Source organism: Anarrhichthys ocellatus, unplaced genomic scaffold (assembly GCF_004355925.1).
Source record: "Anarrhichthys ocellatus isolate YVR2014 unplaced genomic scaffold, GSC_Weel_1.0 scaffold39, whole genome shotgun sequence".
Taxonomy (NCBI): domain Eukaryota; kingdom Metazoa; phylum Chordata; class Actinopteri; order Perciformes; family Anarhichadidae; genus Anarrhichthys; species Anarrhichthys ocellatus.
Window position 1 is genome coordinate 179,410 of NW_022280069.1, and position 13,811 is coordinate 193,220.

At 42.6% G+C, this 13,811-nt stretch overlaps 2 protein-coding genes across 4 annotated transcripts; one reads left to right on the top strand and one right to left on the bottom strand.

The window, feature by feature from the left end:
* Window position 1: 1 nt before the first annotated feature.
* dnajc28 (DnaJ (Hsp40) homolog, subfamily C, member 28) lies at window positions 2–4,136 on the bottom strand. 3 transcript variants are annotated; one of them, XM_031867558.1, is made up of 3 exons: window positions 4,119–4,136; window positions 1,828–1,879; window positions 2–1,635 (listed from the first exon to the last, which is right to left on the bottom strand). In XM_031867558.1, exon 3 carries the CDS (start codon window positions 1,620–1,622, stop codon window positions 468–470), a length of 1,155 nt encoding a protein of 384 aa, XP_031723418.1. In that variant the 5' UTR covers window positions 1,623–1,635; window positions 1,828–1,879; window positions 4,119–4,136; the 3' UTR covers window positions 2–467. The 3 variants fall into 3 exon arrangements, with proteins under 3 accessions (XP_031723418.1, XP_031723417.1, XP_031723416.1); XM_031867557.1 differs by lacking the exon at window positions 4,119–4,136 and adding an exon at window positions 2,447–2,795; XM_031867556.1 differs by lacking the exon at window positions 4,119–4,136 and adding an exon at window positions 2,526–2,795 and having other exon boundaries at window positions 2–1,879.
* LOC116394455 (uncharacterized) lies at window positions 2,868–13,725 on the top strand. The gene is made up of 9 exons (XM_031867555.1): window positions 2,868–3,036; window positions 4,591–4,638; window positions 5,347–5,615; window positions 6,156–6,444; window positions 10,170–10,213; window positions 11,967–12,255; window positions 12,582–12,622; window positions 12,779–13,064; window positions 13,407–13,725. Exons 2-9 carry the CDS (start codon window positions 4,629–4,631, stop codon window positions 13,526–13,528), a joined length of 1,350 nt encoding a protein of 449 aa, XP_031723415.1. The 5' UTR covers window positions 2,868–3,036; window positions 4,591–4,628; the 3' UTR covers window positions 13,529–13,725.
* The last annotated feature ends 86 nt before the right edge of the window (window positions 13,726–13,811 follow it).

Here is a 13,811-nt window from a genome sequence, read left to right on the forward strand (position 1 = left end):
TTTAAACATTTCCCACAGTCAAAGATGTAAAACTCTGGAACACAAGGATTTTGATTACCTTTACTTTTAATGTCACACAGAAACTACATCTTAGAGTGTTAGGTTTGAATTTTCAGACCAGGAACTTCATAGAAACACAATCGTAAAATTGTCTCATGTTGTAATCTTTCCTTGTCAACACGTGGAGTTCCTCTCACTTTACAGTCCTGCAACCATGATTGCACCAAAACTGCTCTTCCCCGAACACCTGCTGACAATCCTGCTTATCTGGACAATAACAGCAGGAACACAGAGTAGAACTGGTAAAGCAGCACCTTTGTCTCCAACTTTGATTCAGAGTTTTCAGAAATAAGAGGGTGAACAAGTCTGAGGTATTGCTCCATGAACTGTAACGACTGTTTGAAATTAAAAAAATTTAAATAAACCGCTGATCTCAAATCATTTTCTGTTCACTAAGGTTTAGAGAGTTAGTGTTTCAATCTGAGCAAATTCTTCATACAGGACATCAGGCCTTGTTTGGTATTTTTAGGCTTAGTTACTGCGTTGGCTCTTTTCGTCTCCTTCTCCCTCTCCTCTTCTCTCTCTCTCTGCTGCTCCAGTCTGCGGTGGTGGGCTCCTTTCTCAGCGCGGTCAACCTCTCGTGACAGACTGAAGTGAACCATTTGCATGTTGAGCATCGGTACGATGAGGTTGTAATTGTCCACAGTCTTGTTGAGTTTCATCAACTCCTCCTCTACAGATGCACACAGCTGCTCCCACTGGCTGTGCTGTTTGGGGGTGATGGGGTCACCGAGCCTGGCCCTGCCCGTCAGTAACCTATTTCGGATGCGAGCAGTGGTCTCTCGGATGTCGCGCTGTGTGACGACCCAGGATGGCTGGTAACCATTGTCTATGAGGATGCGGTTGAGGTTATGGGTCATAGGATCAGCGTATGGATTGTACTCAAACTTGTTGAGGGGCTTTCCAGCTCCACTCAGGTTCCTGAAGTCTCCTCGGGCCATGGACTCCTGGATCAGGTCCTCCACGAGCCGTTCCACAGCCTGGGTGATCTTGATCTTTCGGCTGCGCTGACGGATGTCACGTTCCACCAGCGCCCCCTCTGCAGCGGCTGCCCTCTCGTGCTCCCTCTGCCGGTAGTTCAAAACCTGCTCGGATGCCCGTTCGACACGAATCTGCCGGTACTGACGCTCACGCTGGCTGGGCGTGCCCGAACCCACACCCTCGTAGTTGAGGTAGTGTCTGTGTGGAAGTGCTGTACCTCTTAACTTATCCTCATCGTCCACATCCATCCCTCCATCAGGTTGCTTGGTCTTGCTCTGATGTGCCAGCACAGCACGGTAGGCCTCTTCAACCTGCGCAAACAGCGTTGCATCTGCAGTCGGAGCCCCCGAGTCCGGGTGATAGATTTTGGCAAGGCGCAAGTAGGCCTCTTTCACCTGCACAGGACTGCTCTGTCCCTTGTCGGGCAGTTGCAGCAGCCTGTAGCTCTCTAGCAGGCTGCGGCTGATCTGGTGCACGGAGCTGAGCGCTCTGAGCAACAGGGACCCTCGAGACAGGACGAGCAGAAAACGGCCATGGTAGAAGTCACTGCGGGTAACCAGGAGGCGGAAAGTACAACTCATTTCTGGCACACTCCTGTGGATTTGAAAAGCAACTTATTTAAAAAAAGACAACCAGTCATATAAATGATGTCCAAAGAAAGGCAACTCATTCAGGTAGGAGATATCTTACAGAAATAACAAAATAAATCTTTTGTCAGGAAGAAATTACGTATCCCAATAGAAGTACAAATGGATGTTTTGCAATCTTAATTGGGTTTGGATTCACCTTTTATATTTTGGCTCTTGTTTGGTGATACTTGTGTCTCAATGTCATCTGTCTGCAAAACGATTTGGGAGTGATAAAGAAATATTGATTAAAATGTAGAGGGTACCTCAGTGTATTTCACTTTTCATGACAATGAATTTCCTCGTTAACACATTTATAATGCTGGTAGTTTATATTTTTCATTAACATTTACCACATTTTAAAATGACGTCTCTCTTAACATGTTTTGTTGACTTTATATTCTCATTGCTCGGGGCCTCACAGACCTCTTAGCTTTGTGTGTAAATATATATATTTCTACAATATTTTATATTTTCTTTTGACCTTATTAAAACCCAATTTGTATAGCATTACTGAAGTGGGAACCTGTAATTTTGTCACAAAATGGGATTATATGCATTTGATGAAGGTGACAGTACATGTCACTTAATATAAGTAATAAAATAAGGATATTTCTCATGTGTTATGTAAATTGGGCTTTGCATGGACAAATACAATGTATATATCATGTATTTACCAAGAGTCATTTAAAGAAAAATAAATGCATAAAGAGAAGTGTCAACAGTAATCACATTCATGTAGCTCATGAAATATTAATATAATACAAAAATCACAGTACATGCACATTTTGAGATACATTTTCCCTTTAACGGACAGGCTCGAGGTTACACGTTGGTCACACAAATCCACATCAATACCTGCTAACGTTACATGAGCAAAACAACTGAGTTTAACGTTGATGGGCGAGTCGCTGCTAGCTGGGTAACGGACCGACTCGAGGTGAACTAAACTAACGTTAATCCAGAACACATTAAACACCAATGAACACTGACAACTGAAGAAAACAAGCCTGTTTACGGGACATTAATGAAGGCAAGTTAACGTTACATGACCGACCACTTTAAACCCTGAAGACAACCAGGAAGTCACCTGTGTGTGGCTTGTTACATACGGGGACCTTCTTCTTCTTCGTGTCGCATTTCTATGCGTTTGTGTTGTTCTACCGCCCTCTATCGCTCCGTTCTGAATACTGCCGACACGTAGACCCGAAGCGGTGCTGTACGGGAAACGTCAGTTAATGAGGAAACACTATTCGAGAGAGGAGCAGACTTCTACTAAAGTCCTGTCAACTATACGAAGAACTATTTGCAGCCATTAGATAGCAATGGACGGACTCTGACGGCTGAAGCTACAAGCTGTTTTAAAAAGGTTTGTAAAACAGCATTTGACAACCTTTTTTTCTTACTTTCACTTAACTTCCTGTTGAGCTTAAACGTTGACGCTAATGTGTGAAAAAAACAGTTATCTTAACTAATTAATAACTAAATATACTAATGACACAGTAACTAACACAAGTATCTAAATTGTTTTGACAAGCCATTTTAATTAAACAGAATCTAGAATAAAAGGTAAAGACAACGAGAGAGATGAAATGTGTATTAACATGAATTAAGCCACCCATACGTAGTAGTTAACATTACCTCCATCTTTATCTGCTGCAACATAAAGTGATGTACACATTAATGCATCAATAATTATAATCCAGTGAAATAGCCTGTAATAATACTTTTACTTGTAACAGTATTTCTACCAGGGTGTTACTATTTATACTTAAGTTAAAGATCCGAGTGCCTCTTTCAGCACTGATGGTAGGACTGTTAGGATACCCTATATAGTTTAGTATATCTAGTCAATAAATTATATCTGGGAACCATTATATAGTTATTAGCAAATGCACTTTTCATTGCAAAATTATTACAAGTAATTCTACTATAACTATTTCTTCAGATTGTTTTTCCTGACCTTCAAAGCGGACATAATCCGTTATTTAATTGAAAAGCAGATAGAAAATTGAACCGTTAAGTATTTTAATAATCATTGTTGAAGTCATTTATCAAGCAGAAATGCCAAACACTGTCTGATTCAAGGATTTGCTGCTTTTCTCTGTAATATTACCATCGACTGTAGAATATTACCGGAAAGTAAATAACTTTGGGGTTTGGACTGTTATGTGGTAGTGTAGTTAGTGGACCCAAACGCACGCACACAGCAGGTTTACTCCAGCCAAGACTTTAACTGTGCAGGAGGAGTCACAGAAAGAACAAACAAAGACTAACTGTCCAGCAAATTAAAGTCACTCCTATAATCTCCACCGGAGTCGGGAGGGAAGCTCAACCGAGGCCGGGACAGGTAGCCTCCGGAGTCGGGAGGGAAACTCGACCGCACTCAAAACTGAAGGAACAGAAAACAAACAGATAACGATCTTCACTGAAATGGGTGTTCAGACTTACGTGACCAGACTGGTAACCGGACGGACTGACGACGCGCCGGTGAAACGCCGAGGTATTTAAGTCAGCCAGCGGGGATCACTGGAATGAGCCACAGCTGAGCCTAAGGAGAGAGGCTGAAGTGGGCGGAACACGGGGGTGGAAACTGTAGGCTGACACAAAAACAAAACATAAGCACATGGCCCACAATAACAAAACAGAGGAGCACAAACTAGGAGCAGACAGGGATCCTAACATGGACTCACTTTGGGCCCTAGGTGATGGGCATTTTATGCTATGCACTACTCTTGCAGCTTTTTTTTTTTTTTTTGCATGGACCTTTATAAACTGTTTAAGATTGACAAATTCCTTCATGGACACTTTTTTATTGATTTATTTTCTTGGGCTGAACATGGATATGAGACAACAGAGGTATGTACAAAGTCTAAGAACAATATATTGTTCTGAAGTCTTAATTGTACCTTTATTTTTACAGCTACTTCATCCTCAGTAGCAGCAACTGATGTGAACACAATGGCAGAAGGTAGGTGCACAGATATTATGTACACGGTCATCTCACTGTTACTCACCGAGTTCAGGTTGTCTATGACATAAAAGAAAAGAACGTACAACTTATTGAACAAATGTGGTAACAAAACATATTCAGTGTATAAAAGAAAGAAATGTGTTCTTAAAAATGTATGAACTTTGCAAAAACAAAATACAGTGGAGAGATTTTGCAGATTATCAGTTCGGTTTTTTGATTTGATTTTACTCAGTAATGCACCAATTCTGCAGCTGAAAACAGTCAACAAATGCAATATTTACTCCTGTTTCACTAAAGTTGGCGAAAAAACCTACAGTGCCCAGCTGTTTTAGGACTTCTTCAGCGTTTTTAAAAACTATTTATTTGATTGACATCTCCAATAAGAACACATAGGCTTGTGGCTTAGTGCCACAGACAAAATGAACACTTGAGTCACTATTGCTTTAAAACACAGTTGTATTTGTGATGTTTGTGTTTCACGCATGCAGTTAAAATGCTTCAATAAATGCAATACACAAAGAACTGAACTATAGAAATCACTGTTACAGAATCTTAATAACTTTTCTTAAAAGTCGCAAATTGTCGGTAATTTTATATTTGAAGAATTTCAGTTATCTACACTTTGAATTATCTAAGTAGGAGTTTTAAAAGCATCTTGTAATGAAACTTCTCTTCTAAAGAAATGTATTTTCATTGTTTCCTCAGGGGAGCGCTTTGTGAAAAAACACCAAGTCAATCTGATCAAGAGAGTGAGCAACATTGCACCCATTTTGGATGATCTCCTCCACGAAAACATCATCCAACGAGATAGTTATGATGAAATCAAGACTCTGCCTACCTCTCAGGAGAAGATGACGGCGCTCTTTAGTGGGCCTTTGGAATCCAGCGGAGGTCAAGGAAAAGCGATGTTCTACAGATTCCTGAATGAACATGAGCCATATCTAATTGATGAGCTCAGGAGAACGGAAGTGCCAGTGAGTAAAACCTTAGTGATGTAAAGCATTTTAAGAAGTGTGGAGATCACAGGTGAAACCTCTCATATAGTCTCAGTTTTTGAGACTCAATAGGTAAATACAATTCAGAATCAAATTTTAGGTGAATGTGATATAACAAATATTTTTGAATACAAGTCAAACTTTGGGTAGTATTTCCAAAATCCCTAAAGGAATCCTCCACAAGAAAATAGGATTTACTCGTCTCCTGTAGGTCTAAAAAGCGTAGCTCTGAACAGTTTACAGCGTGTTCCCGTATGGACAGCAGCTGTAGTCACATTCACACACGTCACAACGGATTTCAACAGAGTCAAGAAAACATCAATAGAAACTTCACAAACTACTTTTGCTGCATAGTTGACCTGGTGTCTGAAAGTCAGAGCCTATGATTCACATCATTTTACATGTAAACCATTCAATGACCCATCATGCTCTGTGTGGAGGAATTTAAGCTTTTCCTTTACAGAACAGTGGTTCTCATGAACATATTTCCTTTATGAACATATCATTGGAATTTTACAGGTGGAAACAATGATGACTGCTGAAGAGCTGCTTTTGGAAACTCTCTATGATTTGAGCTCCGAGGAGTTAAAGAAATTCAGGTGGTTGCTGCAGTTCAACTTCCTCCACTGGGGCCTTCCACGAATCTCATGGAGACGACTGTATTGGGCACACTGGGCAAACCAACTGGTGGATGTGTTGGTGGAGATATGGAATCAACAGTCTGTGGAGGTGACCAAGGAGGTTTTCATGGACATGAACAGGACTGATCTGGTGCAGAGGCTGTCGAAGACCAGCTCAGGACCAAAAGGTAAGATAAAGAAAACATTCACATTAATAATATTTAATATGCATGTGTAACGGGTGTGGTAAGGACCCAGAAACAGTACCACGGAATAGTTGGTACGAAACTTCATTCCAGGCAGAACACAAAACAGGCAAACAGTGTAGAAATCCACTCTGGAAAGCCAAGTCATCAGGGGAGAAGGCAGACAGAAACCAGAGGAAGCAGAGGCAGAATCTCGTGGTCGGGGACAGAAGGCTGAGTCGTATACCAGGGCCGAGGCAAGGCGGAGAAGTCCAAACAGGCAGGGTCGGCAACGGGAAAACAGTCGGAGGGTAAACGCGGGAAAGTCTGGCATAATGTGGGGAACGATCTGGCAGTGAGTGTGTGTAAGTCTGGTCTGGACTGAAGGGCAGGAAACCTCCTTCTCCAATGCGGGGAACAGAGGCGGCTGGAATCCATATGCGCACTGGAAGGGCGACAAGCCTGTGGCGGAGCTGGTCAGGGTGTTGTGAGCGTATTCTACCCACATCAGCTGGCGGGACGAGGAGGCAGGATTCCGGGAGACCAAGCAGCGGAGGGCCATTTCCATCTCCTGGTTCTTCCTCTCCGTCTGGCTGTTGGATTGGGGCTGAAACCCAGAGGACAGACTGACGGTGGCCCCCAGCAGAGCACAGAACTCCCTCCAGAAGATGGAGGTGAACTGAGGACCTCGGGCGGAAACTACGTCGACTGGAATCCCATGCAAGTGGAAGATGTGCAAGGAGATGAGTTCTGCTGTCTTTTTAGCAGACGGGACTTTGGGCAGAGGAATAAAATGGGCCAGCTTGCTAAATCTGTCGACCACTGTCAGGATGGCGGTGTGGCCCTCAGATGGTGGTAGCCCAGTGACAAAGTCCAGGGAGCTGTGGGACCACGGACGATGAGGCACTGGGAGAGGCTGCAGGAGGCCGGCCGGAGCCTGGTGAGAAGGCTTGTGTTGATTGCAGACTGGGCAGGCGTTGATGAATTCCCTGGTGTCCCCGTTGAGCGAGACCCACCAGAAGCGCTGCCAAAGAGCGTCCTGGGTCCTTTGGATACCCAGGTGGCAGGTAAGTTTTGAGGAGTGGGCCCACTGGAGGACGTCGGACCGAAGGGCCTGAGGGACAAACATGCGTTTAGGAGGACACGCGTTGGGACCGGCTTGACCCTTGGCCCTCACTGATTCCTCAATCTCCCAGGTGAGGACAGCGACTTGGCAGGAGGCAGGAAGGATGGAAGAGGAGCCAGAGGTAGGTTCCTCCTTCCTCTGGAACTGATGGGAAAGGGCATCCGGCTTGACATTGCGGGACCCCGGGGCGATAGGAGAGAATTAAGTGGAACCGTGTGAAGAATAGCAACCACCTGGCCTGTCGAAAATTGAGTCTTGGCTGTGTGGATGCTCAAGGTTCTTATGGTCGGTCCAAACCAGGAATGGGAGTTTGGTCCCCTCCAGTCAGTGAAGCCACTCCTCCAGGGCCGGCTTCACTGCAAGTAGTTCCCGATTGCCAATGTCATAGTTTCTCTCGGCGGGGGAAAGCCGACAAGAGAAAAAGGCGCAGGGATGGAGCTTCTGGTGAGCGGCTGAGGGTTTCCAACCCCGAAAAGCCCCCGTAGTCCAGTCGATGTGGGGGTTGTGTCGACGCAGCCAGGGGTATCACAGAATGAGGGGGATACGAGGGGTTTGCAAATGTGGAAGCTGATGGTGTTGTGGTGGTTGCCGGACAGAAGCATGTGGACCGGAACGGTTTGATGCATCACCGTCCCCAGAAGATGACTGTCAAGGGCGCTGGCCGGAACAGACTGGGGGAGAGGTATCCGGTCAATCCCCAACTGTCTAGCGAGTCCTTCGTTCATAATGGACGCATCTGCTCCTGAATTCAGGAAGGTGGAAATAGTCTGGGAACCCCCAGGTAGAAGTAACTTGGCGTGGAATAGTGGTCTTTGGCAGAAGGAGGGTCGGGAAACTGCTCGGCTCACCAGTACCTCCCTGTTTACTGGTGAACCCGGGCTTTTACCGGGCCGTTGTGAGCAAAATTACCGGCGCTTCATCAGCCGCCTGGCCTGGCCAGCGGCGTCTGGTCCCATGGACACCACCCCGAAGACCTTGTCGGAGAAAGACCGGAAGGAAGCACAGGCAGGAGTACGCCGATCCCATTACGCCGTTCCCCACAGGCGAGCTTTCCCCGTCAGGTGGTTATTGGTGAACGCCACTCTGGCGTCCTCAGAAGTGAAGGTTTGGGGTTGCAACGCAAACAGGATGTAACAGTTCCTCAGGAATGCTTTGCAACCCTCCGGGTCCCCAGCGTAACGCTCTGGCTCCCCCAGCCGGGGCTCCGAGAGTGGTTGGAGCAGGTGCCGCGATGGTCTGGGTTATGGCTGCCGTGAGTTGATGTACCTCGTTTAACAAGGGGGCCATAATCTGGTCCTGATTCGCCAGAGTCTGGCGAACCTCGGCGGTGTTGGCGACAAACCGGGTCTCGTGTCGCTGGATCTCCTCTTCGATCGACACGAACCGGGCCTGTGATGAGGTGTCGTATGCTGGGTCCATGTTCTGGCCAGATCGTACTGTAACAGGTGTGGTAAGGACCCATAAGCAGTACGACGGACACACGGAATAGTTGAAACGGAACTATTGTGACAGCAGGGTTACAAATACAGCAGCTTATAGTATAAAGTAATGCAACAACACCATATAGGCCCGTCATGACAGCAAAACTACCAAAGAGTTGAAAGAACACCTCTCAAACACATTCTCAACAAAAACTGAACTTTATAAGCTTCACAGAGTTAGTTGTTCGTTGTCTTTTTGAAGCGTCTACTTTAACTAATTAAATATACTTGTGGATACAAAATAGAGACTACATGTTAAATTAGACAAATATTACTTCAGAGGTGAATGTTTTGGATTTCAACTTCAAAGTAAAGATGTTCTGAGGGGTTCATGAGTCTGTTGACTTGTTGCCGTGGGCGGAGGCTTTATGTTCTCGGGTTGTCCATACGTACTTCCATCTGGTCCATTGTTGTGAACGTGATGTCTCAGGAATGCCTGGAGGGAATTTCTTCAAATTTGGCACAAACGTCCACCTGAACTCAAGGATGATCTGATTAGATGTTGGTGGTCAAAGGTCACTCTGACCTAATAAAACACGTTTTTGGCCATAACTCAAGAATTCATATGCTAATTATGATGATAGGGTAAATTGATGAAGTGATGACATTTTCGACAGACATGGATGTAAACTGCATCTCGACTAGTTTCTTGACTAGAAATACAACTGAGAGTCAGTAACTCTAGTTTTTACATTTTGCTGTTTCAAAAGTCTCTCAACATCTATTCTTTAAAAACATTTTTCTTTATTGGGACACATGATCGTGTTTGTTTTTTGTTCCATTAAATTTGTGTATTTTGATTTCATTATTACCAGTCTTGTATTGTTATGTAGACAACATTAACCAAATTCCTAATGGGTTAATGTTGTCAACATAATTTCACATGAATCTGTTGAATATTATTCATTGAACTGAAGAAAAATGATTCCTCAAAGCCATGTAGTTACTTTAATTTACATTTCAGTCTCGCAAATAAGACGTAGTTTATTTTTATTATGGTATTCAGTAGATTTTCTGTTCATTATGCAATCAAACCTTAACATTATAGTTCTTGTAGTCTGACAGTGTGTTATTATAAAGCCTGGTGTTAAATCAGTCATCTATATTTCTTTTCTCCTCAGAGAAACACACTGTGGGTGAACATTGGCCTGGACTGATCCAGAAAGTGAGTAATGTCACATCTGTCTGACTTTAAACTAAAGCTGAAACAATTAATCAATCAGTTGATGAACAGAAAATAAATCACAACTATTTTGACAATCTCTTAATCGTTTAGTACTTTTTTTGAAGCAAAATTTAAAATATTGTTGCGAAGATCTTCTTTTCTCTGTTCTGTATCATTGTAAACTGAATATTTTTGGGTTTGGGCTGTTGAGTCAGACAAAACAAGACTTTTAAAGATGTCAACGTGGACTTTAGGGAATTGTGATCTTTAACCATTTTCTGACATTTTATAGACCAAACAATGAATCGATCAATTTAGAAAATAATCGTCACATTCATCAATAATAAGAATGATAGTTAAGTGAAATGAGTGCACAGGAGTAAGGGTAAGTAGGAAGCTGATGAATCTCAAGTACTCCAGGTGGATTTTATATTATGTTCTTAAAAGGATTAATGTATTTATGTTATTTTATTTATATTTCGATCTCCCGCGGGAGATCCACAGACGGATCGGTGCGGCTGCAGCAGTAAAGCAGGCGCTGCACCGGACCGTCTTGGTGAAGAGGGAGCTGAGCCGGAAGGCAAAGCTCTCAATTTACCACTCGGTTTACGTTCCTACCCTCACCTATGGTCACGAACTCTGGGTCGTGACCAAAAGGACAAGGTCGCGGCTACAAGCGTGGGTGGCCGGGCTCAGCCTTAGAGATAGGGTAAGGAGCTCGGTCATCAGGAGGGAGCTTGGAGTCGAGCCGCTACTCCTTCGCGTCGAAAGGAGTCAGCTGAGGTGGTTCGGGCATCTAATTAGGATGCCTCCCACTGGAGGTTTTCCAGGCACGTCCAACTGAGAAGAGACCCCGGGGACGACCCAGAACACGCTGGAGGGATTACATCTCCCAGCTGGCCTGGGAACGCCTCGGGATCCCCCAGAATGAGCTGGAACATGTTGCCGGTGAGAGGGAGGTCTGGGTCAGCCTGCTTGGCCTGTTGCCACCGCGACCCGACTCCAGATAAGCGGAGGAAAATGGATGGATGGATGGATTTATATTTCTTCCTTTTATTTCTATGAAGGCACATTATTGATTGATTGAAATGTTGTTTATGTTGTTCACATTCATCAATAATAAGAATGATAGTTAACTGAAATGAGTGCACAGGAGTAAGGGTAAGTAGGAAGCTGATGAATCTCAAGTACTCCAGGTGGATTTTATATTGTGTTCTTAAAAGGATTAATGTATTTATGTTATTTTTTTATATTTCTAAATATTATTTCTATGAAGGCACATTATTGATTGAGTGAAATGTTGTTCATCCCACTTGTTCTTGGAGTTGCACGGGGTTGGGAGGGAGCAATGGGGAAGGACATAAGATGTATTTGTAGATATTTGTACACTGATTGTTTTGTATATTGAAAAAAAAAGTCATTAAACTATGAAAATAATAATAAGTTGCATCGCTACTTTAGACAATACAGCTTTTATTCAATAGATGTAGATTCAAAATGATCCTCACCTTAAATATTGTAAATGATGAACAAAACCAACTTCATTTTTCATCAGAAGGTTTTTTCAGAACTGAACGGGTAGCGTGTATGAGATGAATTGGACAAATATTATCAATCATATCATGACCTTGTGTGATATGGCTGATGTACTCTACCACATCCACGTTTCTAAAACAGACATTGATGAAATGTGAAGAGAAAAATCAATGTTTTTGCACTTTTGCCTTTTGAACATTTCCTTTGAATATATCAGGTGGAAACGATGGCGTCTGTTATAGAGCTGCTTTTGGAAACGCTGGCTGGTTTGAGTGACGAGGAGCTCAAGATGTTCAAGGATGTCTTCTGGAGTGAAATTGACGATCATAGACATTCCTCAGACATCGAATTGATGCAGTTAGATGTAACAGACAATCAGGACATGGTGTTTTTAATGGTGCTGAGCTACGGCCAACAGTCTGTGAAGAAGACCATGGAGGTTGTAAAGAAGATGAACCGGACTGATCTGGTGCAGAGGTTGTCACACAGCAGCTCAGGACCCAAAAGTAAGACAACAAAGACAAAAACATCTTAAAACCATGAAACTGCTACTTCACACGTATGTCATAAGTTGTGTCATAAGCTTCTTCTCTTTTCATTATGAATAATGTGATTGATAATGTAGAGAAGAGACACATCATCTTGTGTACAAAATATATTGTATGACTGATATGAAAAATATTTTGGGAGAGGAGACAACAATGACTGTTGCGGTGGTTTAAGTGTAATATTGTGTTGTGTAGATTTTATAAAAAGCAATGTTGCCTGAGAACAATGTTTATTGTCAGACGTTAGATCAATCACTCATGACTTTCACTACTTTTCTCCTCAGAGAAACTCTCCGATGACCACAGATCTGCACTGATCCAGAGAGTGAGTGATGTCACATCTGTCTGACTTCACACAACACAGCTTTTATTCAACCAATGCTGCTTAAAAAAATCTTGTCATCTTTAACATTTATTTTTAAATAACACCCAAAGTCATGATTTATTTATTTATTTTATAAATCTATTGATTTTTTTTCAGGTAGCAACAAAAGTAGCTGTTAAACAGCTGCTTTTGGAAACCTTGAATGATTTAGATCATTCGGAGTTAAAGAAATTCCAGGAGTTCCTGCAGTTGATCGTCTCACAGAAGAACCTCCCAGACATCTCATACATGTTGAGACGAACAGCAGACAGTGAAGAAACAGTGGATCTGATGATGCAGCTCTACGCCCATCAGTCTGTGGATTTAACCAGGGAGGTTGTTGAGAAGATGAACAGAACTGATCTAATGTGGAGGAATTCAAGGATCAGCGTAGCACTCAAAGGTAAGACAAAGAAAAAAACACATGACATAATCGTGTCTCAAAATTGAAAGTTTAAAGGTATAATATGCAGTCACACTGTTTGTAAACACAACATTCAAAATTCGCTCCTCCAGCTCAACGAGTGAGCTAGAGAGTGAATGAAGGGACCTTGAGAGGGACTGTCTTTTGGGATTTTTATTGTTTCAGTCTATACATTGTCTTTTGGGAAATTGCTGCATGTTATACCTTTTAACGAGTTTTGTATTTATTGCAAGGCATTCGTCATTCTGTAGTGAATTTGTTTCATTCCTTTTTGAAGCATCTGCGCCCCATTAAAGTCAATCTTATTCTATGTTTTATTAGGTTTTATTCCCCTGAAACATTTGAAATGGCTTTCCCCCTCAAAAGAACACTCTGTGGATGAACATCAACCTTCACTGTCAGAGAGCGTGAGTCTGACTTTACACATTACAGCTTTCATTTAATAGATGCAGATTGAAAACCATCCTGTTACCAACATTATGATCATTTATAATGTTTGTATCATCATTTATAATGTTACAAATATTATAAAACAAAGTTTCTTTGAGCCACTGTAACAGAAACCAGATGTTGTGTTAGATCAGATGGTAGTAATCAGTTTACTGGAGTTAAAGGGTTGAAGGATGAAGGGAATCATCTTTTGCTTTGATTTGCAAAACAAATAAATACAAATACAATACCTTATATTTATGAAGAAAACAAGGTAAAACAAACAATAGAACAGAT